The following is a 27,586-nucleotide window of genomic DNA, read 5'->3' on the forward strand; positions in this document are numbered from 1 at the left end:
CTCCTTGCTCTTCAGATGAATCCTATGTCAGATCATGTAAAAAGTCAGTTGGAGTGGGATCCAAAGAGAGGATTCAAGATTCCCTTGAACCCTACTGACAGCTACCAACTGATTCAGTGTATGACCAGTGTGGATAACAAACAGTTTTTATCAGACTACATCCTCTTAAGGCAAAGTGAGTCATTTTAATTAAGGAGAAAATACCAGTTACCCAATTACCTTTTGAAATCTGTCATTGAAAATTACAAAAGTTTTTCATCATGACATAATCTGGATTCATGTTGGTACCTTGTGTTCTCTGTGCCTAGCGGCGGAGCTGGAAAACATTGCCATCGAACCAGAACGACCAAAATTACTGGTCGGTGACACCCTGGTCCTCAACTGCTCTGCAGAGACCACCTTTAACGGCAGAATTGAATTTGAGTGGCAGTTCCATAAGAGTCAGGTGGGTTATCAGGAGATGATAAGATGCTAAAGATGCTGGAGTTTTATTTAAAGACATGCAGTATTAGATTACTAGATTAGTACACATTCAGATCAAATGTAAAGCTTGGCCTGACTGACATCCTCCGAACTTCCTGTCTATGCTTTTAGATCAATCGCACTCACTATAATATCAAGACAAGGGACCAACCTGGCAACATCATCATGATGACTAATGCATTAATCGTGCCTTATGTGACAATGGAGGACAAGGGCACTTATGCATGCATAGCATCAATTGAAGAGAAAAGGCTTCAAGTTTCAACTAAAGTTACTGTATACGGTGAGGATGTGATGTTCTTCCACTACCTAACACACTCGTGCTTTTGTAGGAAAGTTTAATACATTTCTTTACATTTTTTTCTGTTTGTCTCCACAGAGCATCCATTCCTTAATGTGACCCATAATAAACGCAACTTTATCTCTACTGTAGAGGGTAGAAAGGTGCAGTTTGAGCCACGGGTCAATGCCTTGCCCGCACCAGACAGAGTGTTGTGGTAAATTCATGCTTTTTCATTAAAAAAAAGAAATGTGACTCGGATGCCATGAGAGGAATTTGATGTGTAGTAACCAACTAAAAGTATTCCACTAATATTTAATTTATTGTATGATTATTATATTGATTGGGTCTTAAGTATACTTCAAACGAAGTTCGTTTTCATTCTTTGTTTGGGGGCTAAAAGAAGTTTGAAAAGGCTTTCCGACAATATACTGTTTTCGAACATTCTGACACCCCCACGCTGCTGGAGGCGGGGTGTAGATTAATGTAAACATAACTCCCAAAGCTCGCGTGTATCCCCTAAACACAGCAACGATGAAATGATAAGGTGTAGGCAATCTAGGTGTGAGACGGGCACCAATGGTGAGAATATTATAGACAAAAGAATAACGATTAGCAGCAGTTCAGAGTCAAGTATCATGTTTGCAATACAAAAGAACCATAATCAGTCCATGGGAAGTGTGAATGTCTCATAGTCTGTAAAACTTTAGCGTGATGTGAAAAAAAAATTGTTGTCAGTTTGTTACTTTATTTTATTAGGGTTCATTTGTTTTATTAAACTGGATAAATTGTTACACCTTTTTATATTTTATTTTGTGTCATGATTTACTTTTGATAAAGACAAAGGTTTATTATTGTATGCTCGTTTGGCATTTCATTTATTGCATACCCTTTAAATTCGCTTACTGAAAGAACAACAGCAGCAGTATGGTGTAACATTTATTTGAAACACATGTATTTGGTACTTGCTACCTTATATCTTTACTCTTTCCTTTCATTCTTTTCATGGCTTTGGAAAACTTGTCTCGGATGTTTCTCTTCGTTGCTTTTTGCACAACTCCAGGTCGTCGACACCAAGCTTCGCTGCAATTTCTTTCTAGGAATTAAATGCTTTCTCTGAATCTTTTAAGTATGTCCACGAGCGATCGTACAAGTGCGAATATATCTGTGCCAGTTCAGCTATTCGACACATTGTATTTATGTTGCTAGTGATAGGAGATGTTGTTACCAACCGGGAAAAAAAAAAAATCGCACTTCAAAGAAGGTTGAGTTTCAGAACACGCCCACCGAATGTGTAACCGTCATGGACCAGTGGAAGCTCAAATGTGTTTAGGAGCCAAATGAACTCCCCCAGAAAGTTCGCTTTGGTCAGCTGTTTCGAACTGCGGAAACGAACTCAAAACGAACTTAGTTTTGGCCTGAATTTGTTCGAAATTATGTCATATAAGTATGTTCTTTGATTTTGTTTGAAGTTTATCAGGGCCTTTATTCTTTTCTGCTGCCTATTAGGTACAAAGATGGAGTTGCCATTTCAGAAAATTCTACATGTTATGAGACAGCCGGCTACAACCTCATCATAAAACATGTGAGGCAGAAGGATGCTGGGATCTTCACTATCGCTCTGTCAAACCAGGAGAAGGGTCTCTACAGAAACCACAGCTACAAGCTGGAAGTCAGAGGTAATGCAGAAACCTGTATGAACTGCACACGATAAACCACAGCTACAATGATACTCTGCTGCAAGCAATACTGGATCAAATAAGGCTGCCACAACTAAAGATAAAACACTATTATAAATAGCTAACAGAACAAAATAAAGTAGTTTTAGTTGCATTTTAATTACATGTAAATGAAGCCAAATACATTTTGTTAATGTGTCGGGGAGAAATTAAAGTAAGCGGATGAATTGAAATGTTCTTCTCAAAAAGCTTTTGAATGTGCTTTCAAAACTGAGATTTTGATAATGTGCTGACCAGATTTACCCCAAATTTTTGGAAACCTTCCATCCCACAATGCACACAAGTATGATTACCCCCTCTGGCCTAATATAAAATATTTATTTTAATGCTTCTCTGTCCTCAACCTGAAATGAAGTATATGACATCATTACAGACCCAAAAGCAAAACCAAGGTCAAAAACAGCGGAAACAGAATTAAGAGATTTCTGGTTGCAACTATTTTTGGGCATCATTCATTGCACTTCAATGAGATCTATATAGGCAATATTGTTCATATAAGCCTGAATATTCTTACTCTTCCATATTTGAGTTAAGAGGTGTAAGTTTTTTTAGTGTTAGCCAATGATCTTCAAATGATCTGTATTCTTTTCTCGGACTGACCATTTAAATGACTGATGATCTGTATGTCCATGTGCACACAGTGAAGCCAAAGATCTTTGAAGAGGATGTGGCTCCAGGTAGCCCACAAAGTTACAAATATAATGAGGGGCACCAGCTCAGCTGCACTGCATTTGGGATTCCCATGCCAAACATTACCTGGTTTTGGCAACCTTGTGAACCCAGACCTGATCTTACAGAGTAAGTCAATAATAAAAGATAATTTTTTTTTTTTACTGTTCATTTTCAAATTTGCTTTGAATCAACTGGTCTTCTGTATTTCACATCAGATAAATTGCATTACTTCTAATCACATTTCATTGTGTCAAAGCAGAAATATGGTCTTTTTTATAATTTCTACAAATTTTGGTTCTATAAACAGTTGTCATCCTCTTGCTTGGGAGATCTTTTCTCTTGCTGAGGTGTTAATATCAATGATGAATGTTTGCCTTTACCCACAGCTCACATTATTCAAATGAACTGGATCCGTTTCCTTGACATCAATCCAAAATAAAGTATGCTTATTGATGAAAAATAGCCCCAGAGCTACATTTTGCAGTCACTGGCTCTGTAAATGTGAGGACGATTTATTGTTCTCATTCCCCAAGCTTGCATTGTGCTGCTGTGTGAATGCCAGCCTTTTAGTGAACCTTTATGGATGCTACAAATGTCCCCTAAACTTAGTTGGTGTGTCATGACAAGGTTTTCTCGTAATTGAGAGTAATTATTTGTCAAGGAGTACTGCCAATTTTGCGACAAAAATACTTTGGGCTTTGTACCACAGTGCCAAAATACCACTTGGCTGTTTTAAATATAATCAGCGATGGCAGTAAACACAACAGCTCATAATATAGATGGTGAGAAGTCCTGATTTTCAACATCTAATGAGAGAGGTACATTGGAGGGTAATTGCAATGCCCTAGTTGGAAGAAAATAAAGAACCATTCTTTTATTTTTCAGTAGAATGAATTTATTTCTTGATAAGTGACCAAAAAGAAAAAGTAGCCACATTCACACTGACAGATTTGGGAGTTGTGGGAGTGAATCCCCTACATGATCATATTTTAGTTGTGATGTGCCATTAAGTATCCATAAAATCAGTGTTTTGTTGGAAGGGTCCAATGTTAGAGATCTCATTATTGTGCTCATGAAGGTGATCTCTCAGAGGTCTTCTTAATCAAAGGGCGATGAGAAGTTATCAGCTGTCCCATGTTGACCATGAAGGTCTGGGATCAGCCTTATCTCAGCTGGCCAGAGAGTGGGGGTGTTTCCTTTTAACAGTGACGCATGACTCAGCCCTTCCTGTCACGCTGGGGTTTCCTCTCCGACCCCGACTCTCATTAATCCGATTGTTCCTCCACTCAGACTGATGCAAAACAGATCTTTGGTCCCCTGTGGCTTCAAGGCATAAAACACATGACTTGATAAATGGCGCTCAAATTCAGAACAATGTTTGCAGCCTGGTTCAAAAAATGATTTTGGTCTATATAGCTAATTTTGCCCTAAATGACAACTGTGAGGGGGGTGAATTTTTTTTATAACTCATTCGTTTAAATTATATTAAGCCTAAAAGTTCTGCATAATTAAGGGCGTGGCCACTTGAGTGACAGGTGGATTGCCGCTGCAGTAACCACCGTCGAGATAGGTGGGGGTGGTTTCAGCAATCAGCTCCCGTCTTTTTGCCCATTTTCGATTATCTGGGAGTCATGCGCGGTGGCACGCTGCCAAGATGGCGACGGTCGGCTCCGCTTACTTAAGGCTTCAAAAACACTCTTTTGGAAACCTAAAATCAGTGTTTTGTTGGAAGGGTCCCATGTTAGAGATCTCATTATTGCGCTCATGAAGGTGATCACTCAGAGGTCTTTTTAATCAAGGGGCGATTAGAAGTTATCGGATAACTCATCCGTTTAAATTATATTTAGCCTTAAAGTTCTGCATAATTAAGGGCATGGCCACTTGAGTGACAGGTGGATTGCTGATACTTTTAAATTATGTCAAGCTAGGTGGGCGTGTTTTATTAAGGGAGTTGCTGTCTTTTTGCCCAATTTCAATTATCCGGGAGTGATGCGCAGTGGCGCGCTGCCAAGATGGCGACGGTCGGCTCTGCCTACTTAAGGCTTCAAAAACGCTCTTCGGAAACCTACGGGTGATGTCACAGACACTACGTCAACATTTTTAACACTCTACAGGTGAGACTCGTGCGGGATGCAGGAGAATAAAATGATTCATGGGACTCCTGCAAAATAGAAATATCTAAACATAAAATATCTAAAACAAATAAATTATGTATCTATTGCACAAAAGCAACATAAACTAATATAAAATATAAACGATTAACAGGTGCAAGCGTATGCAGAGTTTCTATTTAGGCTATAACACGTGTTTGCAGCGTTGAGCAATGCAGTGCTGAAATTTGCGTGCTCACGAATCCTCTCATTATAACACACGAATTGTAAACATTATGAAAGATTCATTATGCATATATTTATTGTGTTAGAGATTTGTGAGATTGCGATGAACTGAGATGTATTTTAGAGATTATGAATGCAGCGCTCTTTGCTGGCATTCTGCCATGCCAAACCATGCACGCAGAAGCCGCGTGCTTTAGTTAAAAATAACAGTGTTCTGTGAATGTTGATGCTTAATAACAAATATTATTGGGAGCGTGTATGCTGGGATTTAATAAATTTAATGGAGAAAAAAGTAACGTAACTAGTAATGTAACTAATTACTTTTGAAATAAAGTAATCAGAACAGTAACATGATTACTTTTAAAAGGAGTAATCAGTAATCAGTAATTTGATTACATTTTCAGAGTAACTTGCCCAACACTGTTCATCAGGGTCCGTGAAACTTTTTGTTCAATGGCAGAAGATAAACGTATATGAAAGACATTAGTTAAAAAAAAGTTAATTTGCCCTGCAGTTTCCTCTTATTTTTAAGGGAAGACCTGTTTTAAATTTCTCACTAAAAGTAGAGGGCATTCACTGAAATTTTATGGCTGTACACCTTGGTATTTCCTTGTGTACATCCTGCTTTGATGTCAAAAGGCAAAAACTTCTTCTGTAAACTCCAGAGCTGTATCCGTTGTTAATGTATCAGAAATATAATTTCTTACTACAGATGCTGGTTCAACACTTATGATTTCTCTAAATGTGTGTGTTTTTGGCTGATAGGTGCAAACTTTACACTGATCCTCTTCCTGTTGGAGATGCCACTGAATCACACAACCGTTATCCTCATAATCTGATTAAGGATGTCAGCAACAAGGTTGAATTATTAAAAAGTAAAAACAAGGTATGTATTACAGTATGTGCAATTTTGTTATTTATTAGTAAAAGTTTTTTGCCTTCAAAGATGCACTTATTTTTGTTCCCTTAGTTAAGCTTTGTGCATAAAGAAATTAGTATATTCTTGAAAAATTTGTTTAAATCATGTACACTCACATGAGAAAAAAAAGTAGCTGTTTATTTTATTTTACATGGAGCAGGTCTCATCATTGGAGCTGTCATGTTGAGATGACATGACCAGACAAAACGTTACTTATTTTGTCTTGTTAAAAACTCATGTTATTGCTCTCATAGTGGCTAACTGAAAATGCTGCATTGCTTCAGTTGTATTGGTAAATTAAAATTAAGCATGACGCTATATCCACATCACTAGGTGTCAGCTCAGTATATTGTCATACTGTGTTGATGACTGCCATACTGCTTACATAAAAAAATACTGAGTATACCTTTAAAAATGTAAACGATTTGTGAGTTAAAAATATGCAATCTAACAGTAAATGGAACAATTAAGTGGAAATGTATTAGTTTAAATGTCTGCAAGTCAAACTTTTAAAACTAAAGCTTTTGCATAATGCTGAAACTGGGTTGCTAATCCAGATTAATGATCCTTTCAGCTTCATTTTGGCCCGAAGTAATTGACCTCAAAATACTGCAGTTTATGTGCTCATGAAAAAATGCTGATTTAGAAGTGAAAGGGAAGAATCCAAATCTGATGTACAGCATACATCTGTCTTCCATTTAAAACTAGTCTATTGGACATTCACATCACCAAATTGCCCTTTTAGAAAGCATTTTGAGAAAAAAGGTCTCAATATAATAAACCACAAAAAAACATCAATCTGCATTATGTTTCTAGACAGCGCAGTCCACTTCAGTAGTCTTATTTGGGTGACGTATCAATAGATTAGTGAAGAATGACATTCAGTCTGAGTGCATGTCAGTGACTATGTGTGTGTTCTCCCCTAATGGAACTGATAGCTGAGGCTCATTTAGCTCTACTGTGAATTATGTTACGCTTCAGTCACCTTCAGTGGAGAACAGAGGCCAGTAAACAGGGCAGCTGCTGCATTGAGTGGTGCCCCAGGACAGAGTTTATACTGATATATCAGTCCATCTTACTGAGCGCACTGAAGCCAGTAAAATCCTCATAAACAGAACTTTCTCCCAGGACTATTTATGCACTGAATGTTGATTGTTTCAGGTCTGTTTTCAAATATATGAGATGACTTCAAATGCTATTTATGTACAGGGCAGTCAACTAATGTGTTGAAATTGTTCCACAGTATCCATTGTTGTTTGATTAGACAGATATCTTATGTCTGTCACTCTATCATTCTTTGCTTGTGCTGCCAAATGTTACAGTGAACACTGCAGACATTTTGGGAAACATCCCAAGAGGCCTTATTACCAAAACCACTCACCCAAAACTTAATGAAGCACAGGTTTTCATTTGTAGCATTCCTCTACAATTCAGTGTGAATGTACGTGGAGCTGCTGTAACCTACCAGGTCAAGCATGTATTCAACTGCAAGCAAGCTGAATGATGTTTAGTCACCACCAAAAATATAAGCTTACAGCAAGATTTTCCTTACAGCAAGATTTATGTGACACAGTATATTCTCACAGTAGGAATGTCATCTAAAACCAATCATGCCTGCCCTCCCTTGTGCTAGGAGGTTCGCTCTCACTATGGAATAGGTGTAAATTTTGAGATTAGCTGTATTTAAAGGCTTTTGTGACAAATAGATGATGCTTTGCAGGGATGAAGCACAGCGGTCAGTGATAACAAGGCCCCATTTAACAGGGTGGGATTTGTTTAGGGTGAATTCCTTTCTGTCACCTCATATAAATTTCCCAGCACAGTGAATAACAGCCTGGTAAGAGTTCATCTATGGTGCCTTGTAACCACAGAATAAGAAAGGGCCATCACAGCAGCTAAAAGACAAAATAGGAAAGGTCACTCTGCATTTCTGACTACACCATTAGACCGAGAGAAATGCTAAATGTCACTCAGGAAATTTGTCATTGAGTTTATCCAGTTTGTGAATAATGTGCAATCTATGATGAGATTAATTAGCATGGGCATAGAGGTGTGTTTACACTGAAAATTATGACAATTAATTTAAAAACACCAGAGAGCTATTTCATTGCCTAGTTAAACTGGATTGCTAATGGAAATAGAATGGAACCGTCTTGTTTTTCAGGTATATTTTAGTGCAGTGTGCCAATAAAAATCAGCTACATGTAAGACTAAACAGTTACATGCCAGTGCACTACAACAAGTCCACAGATTTACATTAAATGAGCTCCACACCTCATTTCTGTCTGTCCAGCACGTTAATGTTGTGTACAAAAGAAATCCTAACCTTTGCAAAAATTCTTTTGCATTAAATATGAGTGTTCTACATCTTTACAAACTAAAACAGAAAAAAAAAAATGAAATACCTGTTGTTCAGAGCCAAAGCCATGCTTCTTACATTTCAAATACGTCTTATAAACAGTCTGTGAACCCCAGTAAGTAAGCTGAAAAATGAGTACATTGCTCCAGAAATACACCCAGAGTGTTTTATACCTTTGATGTGATGGCCAGGAAAACAGATGTTGTTTGAAACTAAAAAAAAGAGCTCTGGAATCTGATATTTTGCAAAAAATCGGCATCATTATTATTATGTCTACATAGGCTATTAATGACTTGAATGGTGACAGTATTAAGCCTGGCATTTTAAATGTGTATCAGGAAATGACATGGAACACAGGCACACCTTCTGTGCTGTACTCTCTGTGCTGTGTTTGGCCTCAAAACTCCAGATGTATTCTACTAAGCATGTGAGGCTGAGTGTAAAAAGGTCCAGTTGTGACCCATCTACTTATTTCTAGGAAATAAATGCCTCAAAGTTTAATGTCATGGAATGTAGGTTCTGAGATACATGGTATTGTGTTATTCCTGTTAAAGAGTATTGTGTTATTTTCTCAAATTACGGATTTACATTCCTAATGTTCTTTGTCCATTACTTTAGACTGTAAGCACTCTGGTGGTGGAAACGGCTATTGTGTCAGGATTCTACTCCTGTACAGCAAATAATGAACTTGGGAACCGGACTATGAGAATCCCTTTCTTTGTGTATAGTAAGTGGACCATTTTTCATTTACGAAAGTAAAAATTCCACTTTTTAAAATTCCATTAAGATCTGTGGCAATTTGTTTTTATTGATTTTATTTTCATTTTAAATAATTTTATTCGTTTGATTCTACCACAGATGTCCAAAATACCAGGGTGGTACCATAGTGCTTTTTACTACCTAAATGGGTGTGTGCACATAGAGTGTAAGTCTGTGGGAAACACTGTGTGTGTGTATATGTATGTATGTATGTAATGTATGTATCTATCTATCTATCTATACATATATATATATATATACACACACACACACACACACACACACACACACACACACACACATATATATATATATATATATATATATATATATGTCCACAGAACAATTTGTATTTTTCATATTTCACAAATTCCATCTTTGTTGGTAGTCTGTTAACACTGTTTTATCACATGGTGAATTTTGACAGATTTGTGACTGAATTATGGACAGTTAACATGTGTTACGCTTATGATTGAGCAGTATTGAAACAATTTTACTGTGAAAAAAACTCCTCACTCCAGGCAAAGCCTTGTAACTCCCCCCCCGTTCTGCTTCTCCTACGCTTACATACTCTGGAATGGACTGTGGTAGTGGAATGTCAATCATGGTTTTGTAATGAATCACTTTATTATATAGCTGACCGGGTTCAAATGTGTTTGAAATGAGAAACCCATTCACTGAGTTACATAATGAAGAGTGTGTTGGCTATCAGAGTATTCAAAGTTACCTAGATTAGAATGATGAGAAAAAATGAGCTGGAATCAATATCAGACGAGACTCAGGAAGCGTGAAAAATGAGAACTGTGCAATAAAAAGACAGAAGATAAAATGGTGGACGTCAAATGGCATGTCTCCAGAACGGAACAGAAAACCCCAGAGAATATGCTGAGAGGTGAAGATGACTTTGTACGCAGGAATGCTGGTGAGAGGGATAAAATAGTAATAACAGCTGTCTCCTCTGGTGGGACGATATTGCTGTGAATAAACAAGCGTTTTGCCGTCTCCCTGGAGGCCTGGCCTTAGTCTGGTTCCTATTGTAATGCTTCAGGTCAGCCATCACTGCTGCCATTTGCCAACAACGTGCTTCCAATTAGGAGTGATGAAACAGGAAATAACTGCAAATTTGACATTCCTGGCATTGCAGTGTACAGCTTTGTGTGTAGTGTGGGCCAGAGTACAACAGTCTCTTTCAACAGTACATATATAGCGTAATTTCAGGTCCCTTATGAGCCATATGTTTTGTGAGTTAGTCACGGTTTCTCTGATTGTCAATTTACAGATTATGCATGCAAAGCACACAATAAATGCATCATGTTGACTGACATGTTCAATGAATTGTTCTTTTTCATCCTGCTATTTAATGTCTTATTTTCTTTTATCTTCAATAGATCAGACAAAGCCGTTTGAGATTGGGCCCTCGACAGCTGTTGCAGGAGATGACGTAACATTGACCTGCAGAGGCACAAGATACCTGTATGATAGGTTGCATTGGTATGGTCCACTGGGTCGCATAGTGCCCCAAGGCGAAACCACTCTTCGGATCGAGCCCTACTCCATATCTTTGTCCATCAAGTTGCCCCGTGTGTCCAGAAACCACACACTGGGCTATGAATGCCAGGCTTTTAACATTAACTCCACGAAACCGGTCAATACAACATCTCTTTTGACTATTTATGGTGAGTTTCATCTACCAAGCACCAAAGAATTTAATCTTTATGAAGAACATTACACCATATTACATTACATCATATGATGTAATATAAGACCCAGCTTATGTTACAGATCAGTAAGAAACAAATGGCACTGGTGCGAGTTGTTGTTGTTATCGTTATACTTATGATTAGTAGCCTGTATGGTTGCTTAATAATTAGTGTAATTAAATGCAGTACAATACAATTAATTCTGAAAATATATAATTATTATAATATAATGTATAATGACAAAAATTCATTTATAACCAAATATACATTTATAATAAAAATAACACAATAATTAAAATCATCCAGTCCATTGGTTATATAAATTAGCATTTATTAAATGTCATTCCTTATCCAAATACAGTTGTACAGTTGTTGTACTTAACTCAAAGTAATTTACAATCAAATTATTACATTTATCTATTAAATAAATTGTTTAATTTTTATGCATATATTTAATTGTTACACTTTACAGTAAGGTTCCATTAGTTAATTTTAGTTAATGTATTAACTAACATGAAAAAACAATACATTTATGACAATATTTATTAATCTTTGTTAATGTTAATGAAAATACAGTCATTCGTTGTTAGTTTATAGAAAATGTGGTATGTTAATGAGAACAAGGTGTAACTCTCCATTGTCTGACACAGAGAGGCAAAGGCCCACGCTGATGCAGAATCTGACTGATCAGGATGTGAACAGCAGCAGCACCCTGATTCTGACCTGCTTGGCTGAGGGTGTGCCAAAACCAGATATCAAATGGTACAAAGACAAGACTCCTGTTACAGAGGGACCAGGTGAGAAAACACTAAATGGGTTTATGTACTGTCACAAGTGATCAGTTATTTTATAGTGACTTTATATGTAGATCCTTGTATCAGGGATCTGGATCTTCCTGGATCTGTTCTGTTTTATATGGTGTACCTTTTTATAATGCTCTCAGGTATCACTCTAAAAGATGGCGTTCTGGTCATTGAGAGGGTGAAGAAAGATGATGAGGGCATTTATGAATGTCATGCCAGCAATGATGGAGGGGAAGCAATAACCAGTGCGGTCATTACTGTAGTGGGTGAGTACATAGATGATGACCAACTCTTCACTTGCCTTTACTTCTTTATTCATCATTCATATTATAGGGAAGAATTGTGCAGTTGACGTAAACAGTCAATAACTGTGCAAATTGTCCTGTTATAGGACTTTCACTTCCATTCAGGCAATGTGAAGATGATTAAAATCTCGTAAGCGCTGCTCTCATATTATGGGGATGTGTTGTTGATTAAAATCTCGTGCTCGTAAGCGCTGCTCTCAAAGTTTCCCTTTTTTGCCCAAACTTTGAATAACTATTGAATGAGAACAACAGACTAAGGCTGCCTGGAATACCATGCAAATTCCAGACTTTTATGATAGGGGAGTTAAAGTCAGGGTCCTCTAACAAGGGAGTTGACCTCTTCATAGTCTTTAAGGATATTCAGTAATGACCAATGAGAAATGTCTTTAAAGAAGAAGAGGGTTTGAATTTCAGAAGGACCGTTCCAAAAAAAAGTTCTTGTCCCTGCACCCCTCAAAGCCAACTGCAACGCTCATCTCAGTAGTGAAATTCAGTTATACTCTATATCCTGTTATGAGAAAAAAAAACTGGCTTGACTTGATTTTACAAACCCAAGCCAAACACATTCATTCAAAGAGAACAGAGTGTGTTTTGAATTCTTTCTCCTTTCTCTTTTGGAAATCAAAATATCTTTTGCTGCATATAGTATGTGAACACTGAATGCATGATAAATGAAAGTGAGTGAGTGGAACACTGCACAAACATTGTAGATCAGATCAGACTTAAATTTACTGTAGTGCAAAGGCAGAAAGTAGCATGGCATGACAAATCCAGTTTATATTGTGAAATGTGGTTTTGTTTTTGGTATACTTGGTATGTGACTACATGTAGAAATATTCTTAAAAACATGATTATCTGTGCAGATAAAATTTGTTAGACAAAAGCATTGTGTTGTTTAATATTTATTAGACAAAATCACTGTGATAAATATGGTACAGATGGTTCTTTAATTGAAAACATGCTGTTTTCGCATTCAGGAGAAGACAGTAAACCAAATATTGAGGTGATCATTTTAGTGTCTACTGGAGCAGTGGCAACATTTCTTTGGATAATGCTTATTCTCTTTATCCGTAAACTAAGAAAGGTAAGGACAAGTCTCTTTAAAACAAGTCTCTTTATGATTACAGTATAAAAACTCTTACAGTTAAAATAACTTTATGTTCTACAGTGCACACTAATGCTTATGTAACATGCAGTCTTGATTTGTTTTTGTTTAGTTGTTACTTAGTAATGGTTTTCTCTAAAAACTCTTAATGATCTCATACCCAACAGTCATGCAGTTACATAGGAAGAATTACAGAACCCTGTTTTATTTTGTCTGAATATTCTGATTTAAAAAACATTTATTTATTTCTACCAGCCAAGTTCAGCAGATTTAAAGACAGGGTACCTGTCCATCATCATGGATCCTGACCAGATGCCCCTTGATGAGCAGTGTGATCGTCTGCCCTATGACAGCAACAAATGGGAGTTCCCCAGAGACCGCCTCAGACTCGGTGAGTTCAAAGATCTTTTTCATTCACTTTTACTAAATAACAATTCAGATTTTCCTCTGAGAGCAATGTAAACAAGAATGAACCTTCCTGACTCAAAATATCTTCTTTCATAACTCAGGAGACTCATTAGAGATATTATGCTTTTTATGCATTTAGGTGGTAACTTTTTCTCAGATGTTTCTCTTAAAATGCCTTTGGAAAAATAAAAATAGCCACAAGTTAGATAGTTGCTGTCATAAAGTATAGAAATATTAAATCAATATAGATGGCATAGCTCATATGACTTAGTTTTGGAAGAATTTGATACAAAATTGTTGAGTTCATATTGAAGTCTCTTTCTTGTAGGACTAAACATGTAAGGAGCCATAAAATACAAAGGCAAACCTGTTCATACACAGCTCAACACAACTGGCTCTTTCTGCTCCTTAATTGCTTAATATTCAGGCCTATTGTTTGAGAACAGTAGGCATCAGGGTTGTTATGCCATTATATATCAGCAAGCTGCTTCTGTCGTTCATGAATTCTCAGTGGAGGGTCAGTAAAGCAGTCCCAACCTCAGCAGGCTGTTTTAATTACAGCCTCACATCTTTTCTGACAGGGCATCCTGCCTGATTTATGAGTCCCCAGGACATGGCTAGCTCATGCAGATTCTCTCTCTCTTTCTCTCCATAACAGGTAAAACTGTGGGCCATGGAGCATTTGGAAAAGTTGTAGAGGCCTCTGCATTTGGCATAGACAAGATTTCTACTTGCAAAACGGTGGCAGTGAAAATGCTGAAAGGTATCTGTGATCTATGTTTTAGTGCCATTACAAATTACAGTTTGAGTTGAAAGTTAAAGAGAAAAAAGAAATATTGACATGCAGCGTTATGGCAGTGTTGAATACACACTGATCCAGTATACTGAATGCAAATGTAAATCAGATACTGAAAACAGAAGTCCGTAGTGGATCTTTTGGTTTTCGTTCACATTTCTTGAGTGTATACGAAGATAATTGGCAGCTCTTCAGGGTATTGCATGTTGCATGTGATAGTCCACAGATATAAAACCTTAGACAACCGTATACGTAAGTGAAGTGAATGTGCAAATACTCACGTAGCATTTAGCAATGACCCTTAAACAGATGTTTCTTAAAACACACTGAACCAGAACCAGCATGCTTCACGTAATTGGTCTAGTGTTTGCTGTTTTATTGCTTATTTGCAAACTGTCCACTGTTATACAACAATATTGAATCAACACAGAGAATTTGTGTTATGCATTCAAGTAAAACAAATATTTTGGTCTAGTAGGACTGTATCCTCTTGCGGTTGAATTTGTTTAAACTCTGCCTGTCTGGTCAGCTGGCTGCGGCGTTTGTTTAGTGATGGTGCATTCTTGCAGAGTGTTGAGCGCCGCTCTGGTGGTGGTGTTTTGTCTGTTCTTGATGATGATATATCTGTCGACTTTTGTGTTTCCACTACAGTTATTATATCAGTCTTCCCTGTGCATTAGACATAGAACTAGAGCAAGAATGATAACCTCCCTACACACCACAGGTCACCTCTTAATAAAAAGCAGTTGCCTTCATTTAAATCCCTTCAAATTATTAAATCTAATAAATCTCAGTGTTTCATTATTTGCATGTTTTTTTATCACCCAAAACTTGAAAAATCTAAAATGCAAAAGAAAAATTGGTCTGTCCTTCATGCTGGTTTCATACCTTCTTCTACTTTGAAACAAGGAGCACCAATATTCCTCTCAGTAAAAGTCACTGTAAGGTGTCTTTGGTATAAATCACGTACGAATTACTGCTCAACATCGAACATAGCTCGCCCGTGTCAATTTGATGGGTCTAAACCACAGGAAACCTGACGTGTTAAAACAACAGCCCACAGTCTGACTTCATGACCTCAAAAGGTCACCAGGATAGTGTTCCTGACCACATAATTCCCTAGAATGATGTACAAACTAACGAGAAACTGCAAAATTGCTGTTTCTGTTTCTCTCGTTCAAGTCCTTTTGACAGTTTATAACAATGTTGCCGCCAGATCTGTACACTATAATTTATGATGTGCCTTAGGTTGTCTGTTCAAGGTGTGTAAACCCTGATTGTCAAAGTGCTGCTCAAACTGTTTTTGTTGGCATGATTTAATTTTTCCCCATTTTTATTTATAGACAATTATGATATATATATATATTTATATAGATAAATTGTATTCTTTGTATACAAAAAAAAAAAAAAAAGTTTAGTATTTTAAATATCAAGCCACAGTTATGTCAAGAAGATATTGATGGAACATCTTATATCCATTTGAAACAATGGTAACTGTAATTGAAAGGTCAGCCTTTTGTCAGGAGTCCTGAAATATAAAGCATGCTTCCATCGCCACAAAATCATACATTTTCCTAACATTCCAAACAAAATTGTAAGACATTCCATTAATTAGTTTTTCGTCTTATCCTCTCCACTCAACAGCGGGAGCTACAAATAACGAGTGGAGAGCTTTAATGTCTGAACTGAAGATTCTGATCCATATTGGTCATCATCTCAACGTGGTCAATCTGCTCGGAGCCTGCACAAAGCGTGGAGGTTAGAGGAAGTTGACGGAGAGAATTCAACCATGGTGATATGAGAAATTTGCACAATTTTTTAAAACTTTTTCCTCTTTGTTTTTACATTTGTTTGGTGTACGCTCAGATCCGCTAATGATCATCGTGGAATACTGCAAGTATGGAAATCTTTCCAACTACTTGAGAAGTAGGAGGGGTGACTTTGTGGTTTACAAAGTAAGCAGAAAATTATCTTGTTCATTTAAGCATTGATTTGACATGATGCATGATATTGACCCGGAATGTATGCTGATAACATCCACAGTCTCAGGACGTTAAGGCTCTGCGTTCCAGCTCCGGGTGTGATCTGAGCGAGCTCATCAAGCGCAGGTTGGAGAGCGTGGCCAGCACTGGAAGTTCAGCCAGCTCCGGCTTCATTGAAGATAAAAGCTACTGTGACTCGGAGGAAGAGGAGGAAGGTAGTGACTGAGTGTCTTCCTTCCCTTCTCCCCTCCTCCCTCTCAACCCCTCACCTCCACCCCACCCTCTCTGCTCTCAAGGCTACGCTGATTGTTTTTTTCCCTTCAATCTGATAGGTGACTTCCTCAGGGATTCATAAAAACAACTGATATTTTGTACGAGCCACTGTCACCCACTGTGTGCAGAGCTTTTTCTAATTTCCTGCCCCAAGACCAGAGCTAGTCCGCTGTTGGTACATTTGGTCATGCTGTCCCATGCCGGTTATTTCTGGTTTGATAAACTGTTTACTCAGGTGGATGATCCACCCACAAGCCTCTCACTTGAGTATCAACGACAAAGTGCACATTGCAGTCTGCATCTAAAAAAAGAAGTCACATTTCATTGTCTCCCTATCGTATGTGTCTGTTGTAAACAGGAGAATTATGAAAGCAAAAATATTACAACTTTATTAAGGGATTGAGAGAGGATCCAAATTTCACAGATTTGTAGTAAAAGAGATTCTTGGAAATTCTGTTTCTTTTTTTTTCTTCTTTTTTTTGCCTGCCAAAACTTGCATAACAAAACAATTGTTTTGATTTAGCTAATACCCTTTTCCCCTTTTCTTGCAGAGCAAGAGGATTTGTATAAGAAAGTGCTCACTCTAGAAGACTTGATTTGCTACAGCTTTCAAGTGGCTAAAGGCATGGAGTTCTTGGCTTCAAGAAAAGTAAGAGTCACACTTTCTCAGGATTTCATGAAAAATAGCTTTAACCCTTGCAATGAATCATTGTATTCTTAGTTTGTAATGGCAGCCCATTATAATACCAATTTCCTTTTTAAATAATTTTCTGGCTCGTAATGTTTTACATTAGTAATCAATCTCTGTATTTTGGCAACACTTTGAGAAGCTTGTCTAAAACTCCAGAATATGAAAACCCAAATTACTTTATTAATCCAACACACTCATTCACTCACATCCAGCAGATGAGATTAATTGCCACATACTAAAGATGCGGTTTAGAATACGTCATTTAATCTCACCTCAGGTCAGATGGCAGTTCCATATGTTTTACATTATCACAGCTTTTTATCATTTTCATCTGACAGCGTAATGCCACACATGGTTCAAATAAGACACAAAACGCATCTTCACTACAGTCCCTGTCCCTGGTCAAGACACTGAGAGTAGAAAGAATATACAATTATATCTTGCTATTACAATAAACTGATAGATGAAGTATGGTAGACCATAATGTAATAGGATCTCTCTTTTCTTTTTCTTTTCCCTTCTTCTACGTGCATTCACCGCGATCTGGCCGCACGTAACATCCTGTTGTCTGAAAACAACGTAGTGAAGATTTGCGATTTTGGACTTGCAAGAGATGTATACAAGGATCCAGACTATGTCCGCAAAGGAGACGTAAGTGTGGAAGATTATCCAATTACTTCATATTGGTCATGGATACATGGTGCAGTCAGGCTGTATTATGTGTACAGTGTTTCAAAACTACTTAGTGTGATGGACACAAATGACAACGGTCCAAAAACCACTGACACTGTCAATATTCATCTAGAAAAAGATCAAATGTTTCTGTTAATGCCAAGAGTCTTTGGCATGCTATTAGTCATTTTATAAGCCCTGATAATATTATTCTGGTCAAAGGATGTTTTCTTGTGGTCAGGTGTGAGCCAAGACATCACACAGATAGTATAATCAAATAGACAGCGTTTTATAAGCGACACGTTGTTTAATGTAAATTAATATTGGGAGTTGTTCCTTTACAGGTGAGAGTAACATGGTCTGCTTATCTTTTTTAGGCCAGACTTCCTTTAAAGTGGATGGCTCCAGAGGCGATATTTGACAAGATCTATACCACTCAGAGTGACGTGTGGTCTTTTGGAGTGCTTATGTGGGAGATCTTCTCTCTTGGTAAATATCATCGCTGTCTTAAAAGCGTAACTCACATTCCTTTTATTCACCTATTCATTGGAGACACACACAGCAATGTTGCAATGCTCAAGGAACTTGTAGTAATTAAAAGAGTTTAAAATACTCTCTAATGTTTTATTTTATATTGACTGTTAACACAAACAGTCTTGATTTAATATTTTGGGGAGATTCAATTATGAAACGATCAAAGAATAATTTCAAGCTTTTATGATTTCAGGCGTTCAGTTCTTGGAACAATGTTTTCTGCTCTGATGTTTTCCATGAAACAAAGTGTCGGCTTTTTCCTTCCTTTCTTCTATAGAGACGTCTCTTAGAATTTGTTTGTTTGCTTTACTAGCTCTTTGCATTTTACACCAACCAGAAAAAGGCCAGACAGGATTCAGCACCCATTTCAAAGTTAAACACATGGAGTAGGAAGGCAACTCAGCACATGCTGTGCTTCATCCAAATGGAAACAAAACGAACCCGAGGGTACTCAATCAAAGACACCTGGCACAAACCAGGCTGCTCATGAGGTGCCCTGCGCTATCAACCTCCTCCAGATGTGGAGGGCAATAACTGTCAGCTGCTGTTAAAATTTCCTTTGGGAACAAAAAGGATTGCATTGTCAGCTTGAAAAAAAATCAGCTATTTTCATTCCACTAGTGCAGCAACATCTGTGAACTTTAACGATGTGTTTTTTAATCATAAATAAAGGTTGTAAAACAGGAGAAATCATCTTCCGTTTGATCAGGTTTCAAACTGGAAATGTAAACCCACAGTTACCAGGCAGCATTTAATGAAAATGTACTATAACCTTTAATGGTTTATTGTACAGTGTCGCTTTGGCACCTTTGTCATTAAAGGCTCTGACCAAACAACTTTAATGTGACCATTCATATATGTATGTATTTAGTATTGTTTCAATACAAATTTCTTTAGGATGATTACCAGGGCCTGGTGAGGGAGAGGAAACCCAAACGCGATTTCTCCCGAGGGGGAAACCAGTAATAGTGTAGAAATCAAAAATGTTTTTGCATTCTTTTTTTTGCATTTGCATCATTGCATTTTGCATTATAACTTTTTCAAACATCATAACACAGTGCAAAGTTTTTCACAATACTAAGAGACCACAAAATTTTATATTTAAATGACTTACATTCTAAATTATTAAAGTGGTTTCAGACTTTTGCACCCTCATATGAATGCATTTTTAAAAATTTGCCTTTAAAATGCATGTTGAATGAACTAGAAACCACAGTAAAATTACCCCAAATCTACATTCACGCTGAATCCAATGAACTCTGGGAAAATAGTAAGCCATCATTTTGCATGTTAAAATAAAGCAACATTTAGGAAAACACACTATAAATAATCCATTATCAGTGATAGGAAGGAATATGATCTTAACTGATGACTCTTAGCTGTCACAACCATTGAGCTGCACTGATTTAAGTTGGTGATGAAAAGTTTAGAAAACTTATTATTGCTACTTGATAGTATTTTGCACCGCACCCAAAGTACACTCTCATGTTTTGTGTTGTGGAATTGAATTTCTTGTCCCTGTTTTTCTAGGCACTCCACATCTTCTGCACTCTATTCCCAAAGTTGCAGGAGATTTTCAAGTGCTGTTAAAGTATTTGTTTTCAATGACTACCTAATCTATTGTCAGAGGGGGGTTTAGATCATAGTTTAATGAAAGATTGACCTTTTCTGAGATTCACTGTTATGATCTGCATATTTTAGTGGTTATCAGATATTATTAAAAGGATTTCAGTCAAGTAAATGAAAATATTTTTTCATGAATCATGGTTTTTGCAAGTGTGCACCAAAGTCTCAACAGTCTGCAAATTCACGCTGTCTTAATAATTTTTTGTTTCTGGAGAAAACAGCTTTGCGTAGAGTTTCCAAGTACAGTCAGATAGGCCCCACTGATGCTGATTGTGCAGAGGTCTTTCCATTGATCTCTCTGTGCTCCCAAACCACTTCACAGTTTAGTGAGTTTCTTGTCAGACCCTTTGAAGTGGCCAGAGCTCTATTTCATTGAAAAGTCTTGATAACCCCATTATTCTCTTTCTTCTCCCCAGGTGCCTCCCCTTACCCTGGCTTACACATTGATGAGGAATTCTGCTGCCGACTGAAGGAGGGCACCAGGATGAAAGCTCCTGAATTCTCCTCCTCTGAAATGTAAGAGTCGCTCTGGTTGTGTCGTTAATGTCAGGCAGTCCTGATTTGACAGGGCTTTGTCAACTATACATGCAATTGTTGTGTAACAGTTGCCATATTGAGTATTGCAGGCACTAGGGTACTTTTTTATAAATACTTTTTAAAGCATTAGTGTCACAAATCCTTTATTTTGATTGTGAGAAATGTGTTAAATAATATGTTAAAATGTTAGATAAACTATTATGTAATAGAAAATTAATCTAGCATAAACACATGCCTGTCCCACCTCAACTGTATCCAACAATAACAAACATGCAACCAAACATCATAATTTTCACACAATATGTTGAGTTACTATTTAATTTATTGTAGAAAAAACTTTTTTTTATTTAAATAAATTATAGTATTGATAGCATACACCAGTATCAACGTGAAACCCTGTTGCTCATTATGTTGTAAGAAAACATTATTTTTATAAAAGTATAACAATAAAAAATATATATTATATTATTATTAAATATATATTTGCATGCCTGTGTCTTATTCCAGCACATGCCATTGTACCCAAAGTATACATGAAAACTTCTATCTTTAAGGTGTTTATTTTTTTAAATGTCTCTAAGTAAGTTCATTCTGTCTGATCACAAGACTTTTAAACAAACTTGAAGTAAACCCAAAACAAACCTCGCCTCTCTCTGTAACCCCCTACAAAACTCTTTGGGGTTATTAGCTGAAATCTGCACTCTGAGGAAAGAAAATCATCTCCTATCGATACAGTTGAAATGAGCAGAAATATCTAATTGCATTGCTTTGACACAAGACTGAAGCCTTAAATGGAAACAGATCAATTATTCGCTGAGTAAAAGGAAAGGAGCAGCTTCTGACTGGCAGCTAGTTTATAGTGCAGCTGATGTGTGCTAGGAATCCATTACTGACTTACACCAATGCAGCTGAAACTCAAGCTCACATTAAAGGCTTCAGTCTACCTAGGCAGCATGGGGTGGCCAAACACAGAGGCAGGGCCCCTGGGCATCAGACAAGGAAACCCACTGGCAAGATACTCCCATAGTGGTTACAGGGTTAGAGAGCAAGCCAAACCAAAATCTGAAAGTTTTCAGATGTAACAAGATATGAGAGAAGGGGTCATGGTATCAGTTTTAAATGTGGAAAGGAAATGAAGCGGACAACTTCAGATTAGTGTTGCTTTTAAATGGGTGTGGAGAACTGAATCGCCTCAGTTTGAGAGAGAATATTTATTGCCCGTTCTCAGTAACAACCCCTAGTGCTGTATACAATGTGCTCTACTCAATCTTCATTTCAAAACTATGGGCTCGTTCAGGATGGTAATTTTTCATGTCTGATATTCTGTAACTATATCATACCCACTATCTCAAACATTGGGAAACCTGGACAGAGCACTTATGTTTAAAACATTGCATGTAATGCGAGTTGTCTCACATTTGCAATCACACACGCCAACTGAACATAACAAGAGGTCATGAAAGATGGTGATTGGAGATGAGCTACAAAATGCAGTCCAGACCTCAGACCTGAACTGAATTGAAATCCTCAAAACCCAAAAGTGTTTCTATTCAGCTTCAAAGAACTTGTCAACTAGCATTGCAGATAAGGGTCAATTTAATATAGTGTATCACCTTTAGCACTAATAATGAAAACACTGTTCTTCAAGAGAGCAGAGAATTTGATCACGTTTAATGATGAACTGGTTCCCAGTGTCCCACAGGCTCATAATTACTCAATACAATGAACTACACGCCACAGGCTGTCATAAATGTATTTTGCATTTACATTTCCATAAGTGTGAGCACAATTTGAGAGGATATACAGTATCTCACAAAAGTAAGTAAACCCCTCACATTTCAGCAACTATTTTATTATATGTTGTCAAGGAACAATACTATAGAAATTAAAATTGTATATACTTTAGACTAGTCAATGTGCAGCTTGTATAGCAGTACAGATTTAGGTTGCATAGGTTGTTGCTGGGATCCTCTTCCACTCCTCCATAATGACATCATGGAGCTGCTGGATGTTAGACACATGGCGCTTCTTCAAAACTATGCGACAACAGCGGGAAACTCTGTATATTCATGCAGTGTGCACAGTTATTTTCAGGGGACAGTAAATCTGTACTACTAAACAAGCAGAACATTGACTACTCTAAAATATATCCAAGTTTCCTTTCTATAGTATTGTCCCTTGAGAAGATATACTAAAATGGTTGCTGAAAAGTAAGGTGTGTACTCACTTTTGTGAGATACTGTAGAACATCCTGGTGTATCGTTGATTTCAGAGGAACCACTATTCACCATTTTTCTGGACTTCCTGTTAGTTTAAGGAGAGCTCCATCTGGATTCATTAAAATAACAAGTCCTGCTTCTTCCTGCTAATCTCCTTCACAGCCCATGAGAAGAATACCTCCTCTCTGATCACTAACGTATTCAAACCCAGATGGATATATTAGTTGATTAGCGTAAGGAAGTAATGAGTCATCAGCTAGTACACTAATTTTTCCATACTCCAAACTGCCCAGTGTTGTGCTAATCAGACGTGATCAGAGAGATTCATGGGTAACAGGCTTTATTGATATAAGGACCTGTGAGGGCAACACCGTAGTATAAACAGGATACATCTCAATCATCGTCAGTGATCATTTACATGAATGCCTGCTCGGTGCATTAACACCCCAGTGTTTCACAACTGAAACTTAGCCTTCAGATAAACGAAACCATTATAGGCCACTGCAAAGTCCAATAAAGGACCCCAGACATCCCTTGTGGGGAGAGATGCTGACAGCTTGTGTAAAGCAGGAGGAAGTTCCTCTCAACACAAACTCTCACCCTGAGAACGGTGCAATGAAAACACTCAGCCTCACTCCTTGTGTCACGCATCGAATATTATTGATGACTGTAAATAATTGGATAAGCCGGATTTGCAGACTAACCTAGAGGTCAAGGCACAGGGTGTAAATCATGAGGGTTTGTGTAGCTGCTGAAGAATTGCAATTTATGGTTATGGTTTATTAATCACTTTGTATGTTCAAAGGAAGTTCTTTAACGTATGCATGTTTCTGTCCATAGATATCAAACCATGTTAGACTGCTGGCAAGGAGAACCTTCCAAGAGGCCCACTTTCACAGAGCTGGTAGAGAGGCTAGGAGATCTGCTACAGGCTAGTGTACAGCAGGTAAGAGAGTCTCATTCACTTCATCATTACATTGCATGCCTTACTCACAGACTTTATTTAAACGTTTACTGTTTAAACTCTGACCACAGCGAAACCACAAAAAATGTATGGGATGATAGACGCACTACCATTGCACAGGCAAAACCATGTTAGCCTGTCACTGAAAACTGTGTTTAACAACTAGTCATAGATGAAAGGTGAATATTTTATGAATGTGATGAATGGAACGATTTAAAGTGAGTTTGGAATGACTGTAAAGAAGATTTAAGACAAGCTAAGTCACTCATGAAGAGAAATACATGTGTACACATTCAAAACTTTAATTTTTTTTTTTTTTTTTTTGAAAAAAGTATGCTCACCAAGGCTGGATTTATTTGATAAAAAATGCTGTAAAAACAGTAGTATTGTGAAATAATATAAAAATTTCTAATAACTGTTTTCTATTAGAATATATTTTAGTAGAAACATTAATAGTCATTATTCCTGTCATCACTAAATTTTCAGCAGTCATTACTCCAGTGTCACAATGTCAATTCAGTGTACTTCAGTGTCTTATCATCCTTCAGGAATCATTTTAATATGCTCATTATTGTTATCAGGGTTGAAAACAGTTGTTCAGCTTAATATTTGATAATTTTTTCAGTATTCTTTGATTAATATTTATTTAAAACTGGAATATTTTGTAACATTCTAACTGTATTTATTCAACTGAATGTGTCCTTGCTGAAATAAATATGAATTTCTTAAAAAAAAACAAAAAAAACTTGACCCCAAATGTTTGAACAGTAGGGTACAGTATGCTACAGCAAATACAGGCATAGACATAAAAATTTATTTACATAATCAAATCCTTTATTCTCAATTACAAAGTCATACAAATTCTCATAGATATCCGAACAAGAGAAAAGTAGGTAAAAATCTACAATTTGTGTTAAATATTTGATGTTGCAGTATGTTCTTATACATTTCCTTAGGTCAAGAAGAAAGTAAGGGATGGATCTGATTTATAATATGGCTTGAAGAGAAGATATGGTCTCAGTAAAAGACTACACTAAACATCATAGAGATCAAAACATATTCCAAGCCATCTGAATTGGAAGTCATCCAAACTCTCTCTTTCTCACATAAGGAATCAAGCCAGACTGCCCCTGATAACATCATCTCCATAAAAAATATTCACACATTCCCTTGCAGATTTATGTACAGATTCCCCCAGAATCCTATAAAACCATATGCAGGATGATGTCACAGTTTTAAAATGAGCTGAGTGTTTAAACACTTTGTCTTTCTCAGGAGGGAAAGCACTACATCCCAATCAACACACCCCTATTGACCAACACAGACCCCTCAAACATGAGCCCCACAAAGGAGACCTCCACCAGACCTGCCTCTCTTAGAGACTCTGGGACGGCTTGGTAAGATAGCTTTATCATATCCATATAACGGATATAGGCTCAGACTGATTTGTATTCGTACTTCAGTTGTTAAAAATCCCTCAGAATGCCATTATTCATGAGAAATATTTAAAGCTTTTTAGAAATGTGTTTTCTGTAGATAAAGTTCTACCACCTATTTTCTGGTTTCCATATATTTTCCTGTTTCAAACATACACTACACGGCCTTGAGTTGAATGCTTTAAAAGTGTAGGAAAACACTAATTGGTTCTTGATAAGAAACGGTCCTCGTAGCATTAAGGGCCCCTCAAGGAATTTTCTCTTTCGCCACAAATGCAGTTTCAGGATTTATGCCTACTTAAGATAATATTTATCCAACTCTTGTGTTTCCACAGGTCCTTCAAGTATATTTGTAGAGAATAGAATCAAAATGCTGCAATCCCTGTTATCCCTTAAGCTGAATTTGTTTTACCCTGATGCACAAAATTAAATTAAAAATATTTTTTCCAACATAGTATTGAACGTTTACTTTGGCAACTGTGATACCATAATGTGCTTCATGTATTTGTTTGGATCTGCCAGCCATGAATGTCATGAGAAACCTTCCACACTTTTCTGATATGGAGTATTTGATGCTTTCAGGAACGTCAAGATCCGTCCAACGAGTGTGAAGACCTTTGATGAAGTAATCATGGAGAATGGAACTAACAACATCCATGAGGTGAAGAGCCTGTTATTCTCACTCTCTCTCTCATAAGAAAAGGCACATTATAAAATAATGCAAATATATTGTGTCTATGGTTAAGTCAAGTTTGGTTGTTCACAGGAAGGGCAGTCAGACAGTGGAATAGCTCTATCTTCAGATGACCTGAAGACACTGACGCGTCTGGAGTCACTGGCCAGACCCCAGAGTTTTATGGCCCGAGCGTGAGTACAGTACAATCACTCTTGTTTAGATCTTTTGCCTGGCCATTCAGGACCACAGGAATGGCTAGATCTGCCGTTGTATGCCCTGGAGACCCTCCCACTGGACTGGAATGTACTGTAGATGCCATAATTGTCATACAGTTGCCCCCCCATCTCCACACGACTCCACATGACCCCCCTCCATCACTACCACTTTTCTTTGAGAGCCGTGCCTGCACGAGAATCTCTCAGACAATGGCACAGTGGAGAGATATTGCCTAAGGTGACAATCTCAACAGCCAGGCTGGGTGTGTGACTAGTTTAAGCTGGCTGCAAGGTCTGGTGACTTGCATCTTTGTTTGTAACGCCTGAGTTGTAATGGCTCATCGTTGAAACAGCAAGGCTACAGATATGGCACTAGGCCATCTCATACAATAACATGCATTTATTTTATTTTAGGAAGTATTTGATAGAATGAGTGTTTATTATTGTTAGTGATCGCAATATATTCCATTTAGGGTTCTAATATTTTTGCTACAAAATGTAAGTTGTGAATAAAACTTAATATTGAATGACTAATAAAAAAAGGACCTGCTTAAAAACAGGGTCAGTTCTTGCCTGAGACCAGCCTAATAATTTACAAGTGTTCTGGGGTCTGAGATAACATTACTTGTTCATAAATGGGCCCCAGGGCAAATGGTGCTTAAAAATGTTCAAGTGAAGGTGGCCTTTTAAGATATTAATGGCAGGCCATTGGGTGGCTTAGCCTTGGTTTTGTTAAAGCATTTGAGATCTGAGATGGCGTTTATGGTCTTCCAGTCCAGCAAAGGCCAGGGCTAATCTACAAAGGTTATCCTCTAAATTGCATTCAAAGCCTTGTGGACTATACAGCATCCTAATATTTGAGGGCAGCAGTTTGTACCTCCAATTGCAGCTAGACAAATAGTGATAATCTCTTACTGATTGGAGGTTTATGACTCAGACCAGGAGAGGCAAAGTGGTTAACTGACTAATCTTGGCCATGCAAGAAGTGTTCAGTATAAATACGTGATTGGCATTAGATAAGGGCATCTGAGTACACCTAAATGCCAGAGCTATATTATATGATCTTCATCTATAAAAGGATCTTATTGAAGCATATA

The 27,586-nt window shown here is 37.4% G+C and overlaps 1 protein-coding gene across 1 annotated transcript in view; it reads left to right on the forward strand.

The window, feature by feature from the left end:
- LOC109110929 (vascular endothelial growth factor receptor kdr-like) overlaps nt 1-27,586 on the forward strand; it is a 47,730-nt gene that overhangs the window by 17,819 nt on the left and 2,325 nt on the right. Inside the window, exons 6-30 of the mRNA XM_019123881.2 lie at nt 16-175; nt 309-445; nt 595-766; nt 863-980; nt 2,273-2,442; nt 3,144-3,300; nt 6,276-6,396; nt 9,407-9,515; nt 10,936-11,223; nt 11,898-12,044; nt 12,191-12,316; nt 13,333-13,439; nt 13,716-13,851; nt 14,527-14,631; nt 16,309-16,422; nt 16,531-16,619; nt 16,708-16,861; nt 17,471-17,568; nt 18,139-18,261; nt 18,660-18,771; nt 20,859-20,958; nt 24,039-24,144; nt 25,438-25,559; nt 26,181-26,259; nt 26,365-26,465. Coding sequence (XP_018979426.2) covers nt 16-175; nt 309-445; nt 595-766; nt 863-980; nt 2,273-2,442; nt 3,144-3,300; nt 6,276-6,396; nt 9,407-9,515; nt 10,936-11,223; nt 11,898-12,044; nt 12,191-12,316; nt 13,333-13,439; nt 13,716-13,851; nt 14,527-14,631; nt 16,309-16,422; nt 16,531-16,619; nt 16,708-16,861; nt 17,471-17,568; nt 18,139-18,261; nt 18,660-18,771; nt 20,859-20,958; nt 24,039-24,144; nt 25,438-25,559; nt 26,181-26,259; nt 26,365-26,465 — 3,251 coding nt within the window. The remainder of the gene's footprint in view (nt 1-15; nt 176-308; nt 446-594; nt 767-862; nt 981-2,272; nt 2,443-3,143; nt 3,301-6,275; nt 6,397-9,406; nt 9,516-10,935; nt 11,224-11,897; nt 12,045-12,190; nt 12,317-13,332; nt 13,440-13,715; nt 13,852-14,526; nt 14,632-16,308; nt 16,423-16,530; nt 16,620-16,707; nt 16,862-17,470; nt 17,569-18,138; nt 18,262-18,659; nt 18,772-20,858; nt 20,959-24,038; nt 24,145-25,437; nt 25,560-26,180; nt 26,260-26,364; nt 26,466-27,586) is intronic.

Source organism: Cyprinus carpio, chromosome A14 (genome assembly GCF_018340385.1).
Source record: "Cyprinus carpio isolate SPL01 chromosome A14, ASM1834038v1, whole genome shotgun sequence".
Taxonomy (NCBI): Eukaryota; Metazoa; Chordata; class Actinopteri; order Cypriniformes; family Cyprinidae; genus Cyprinus; species Cyprinus carpio.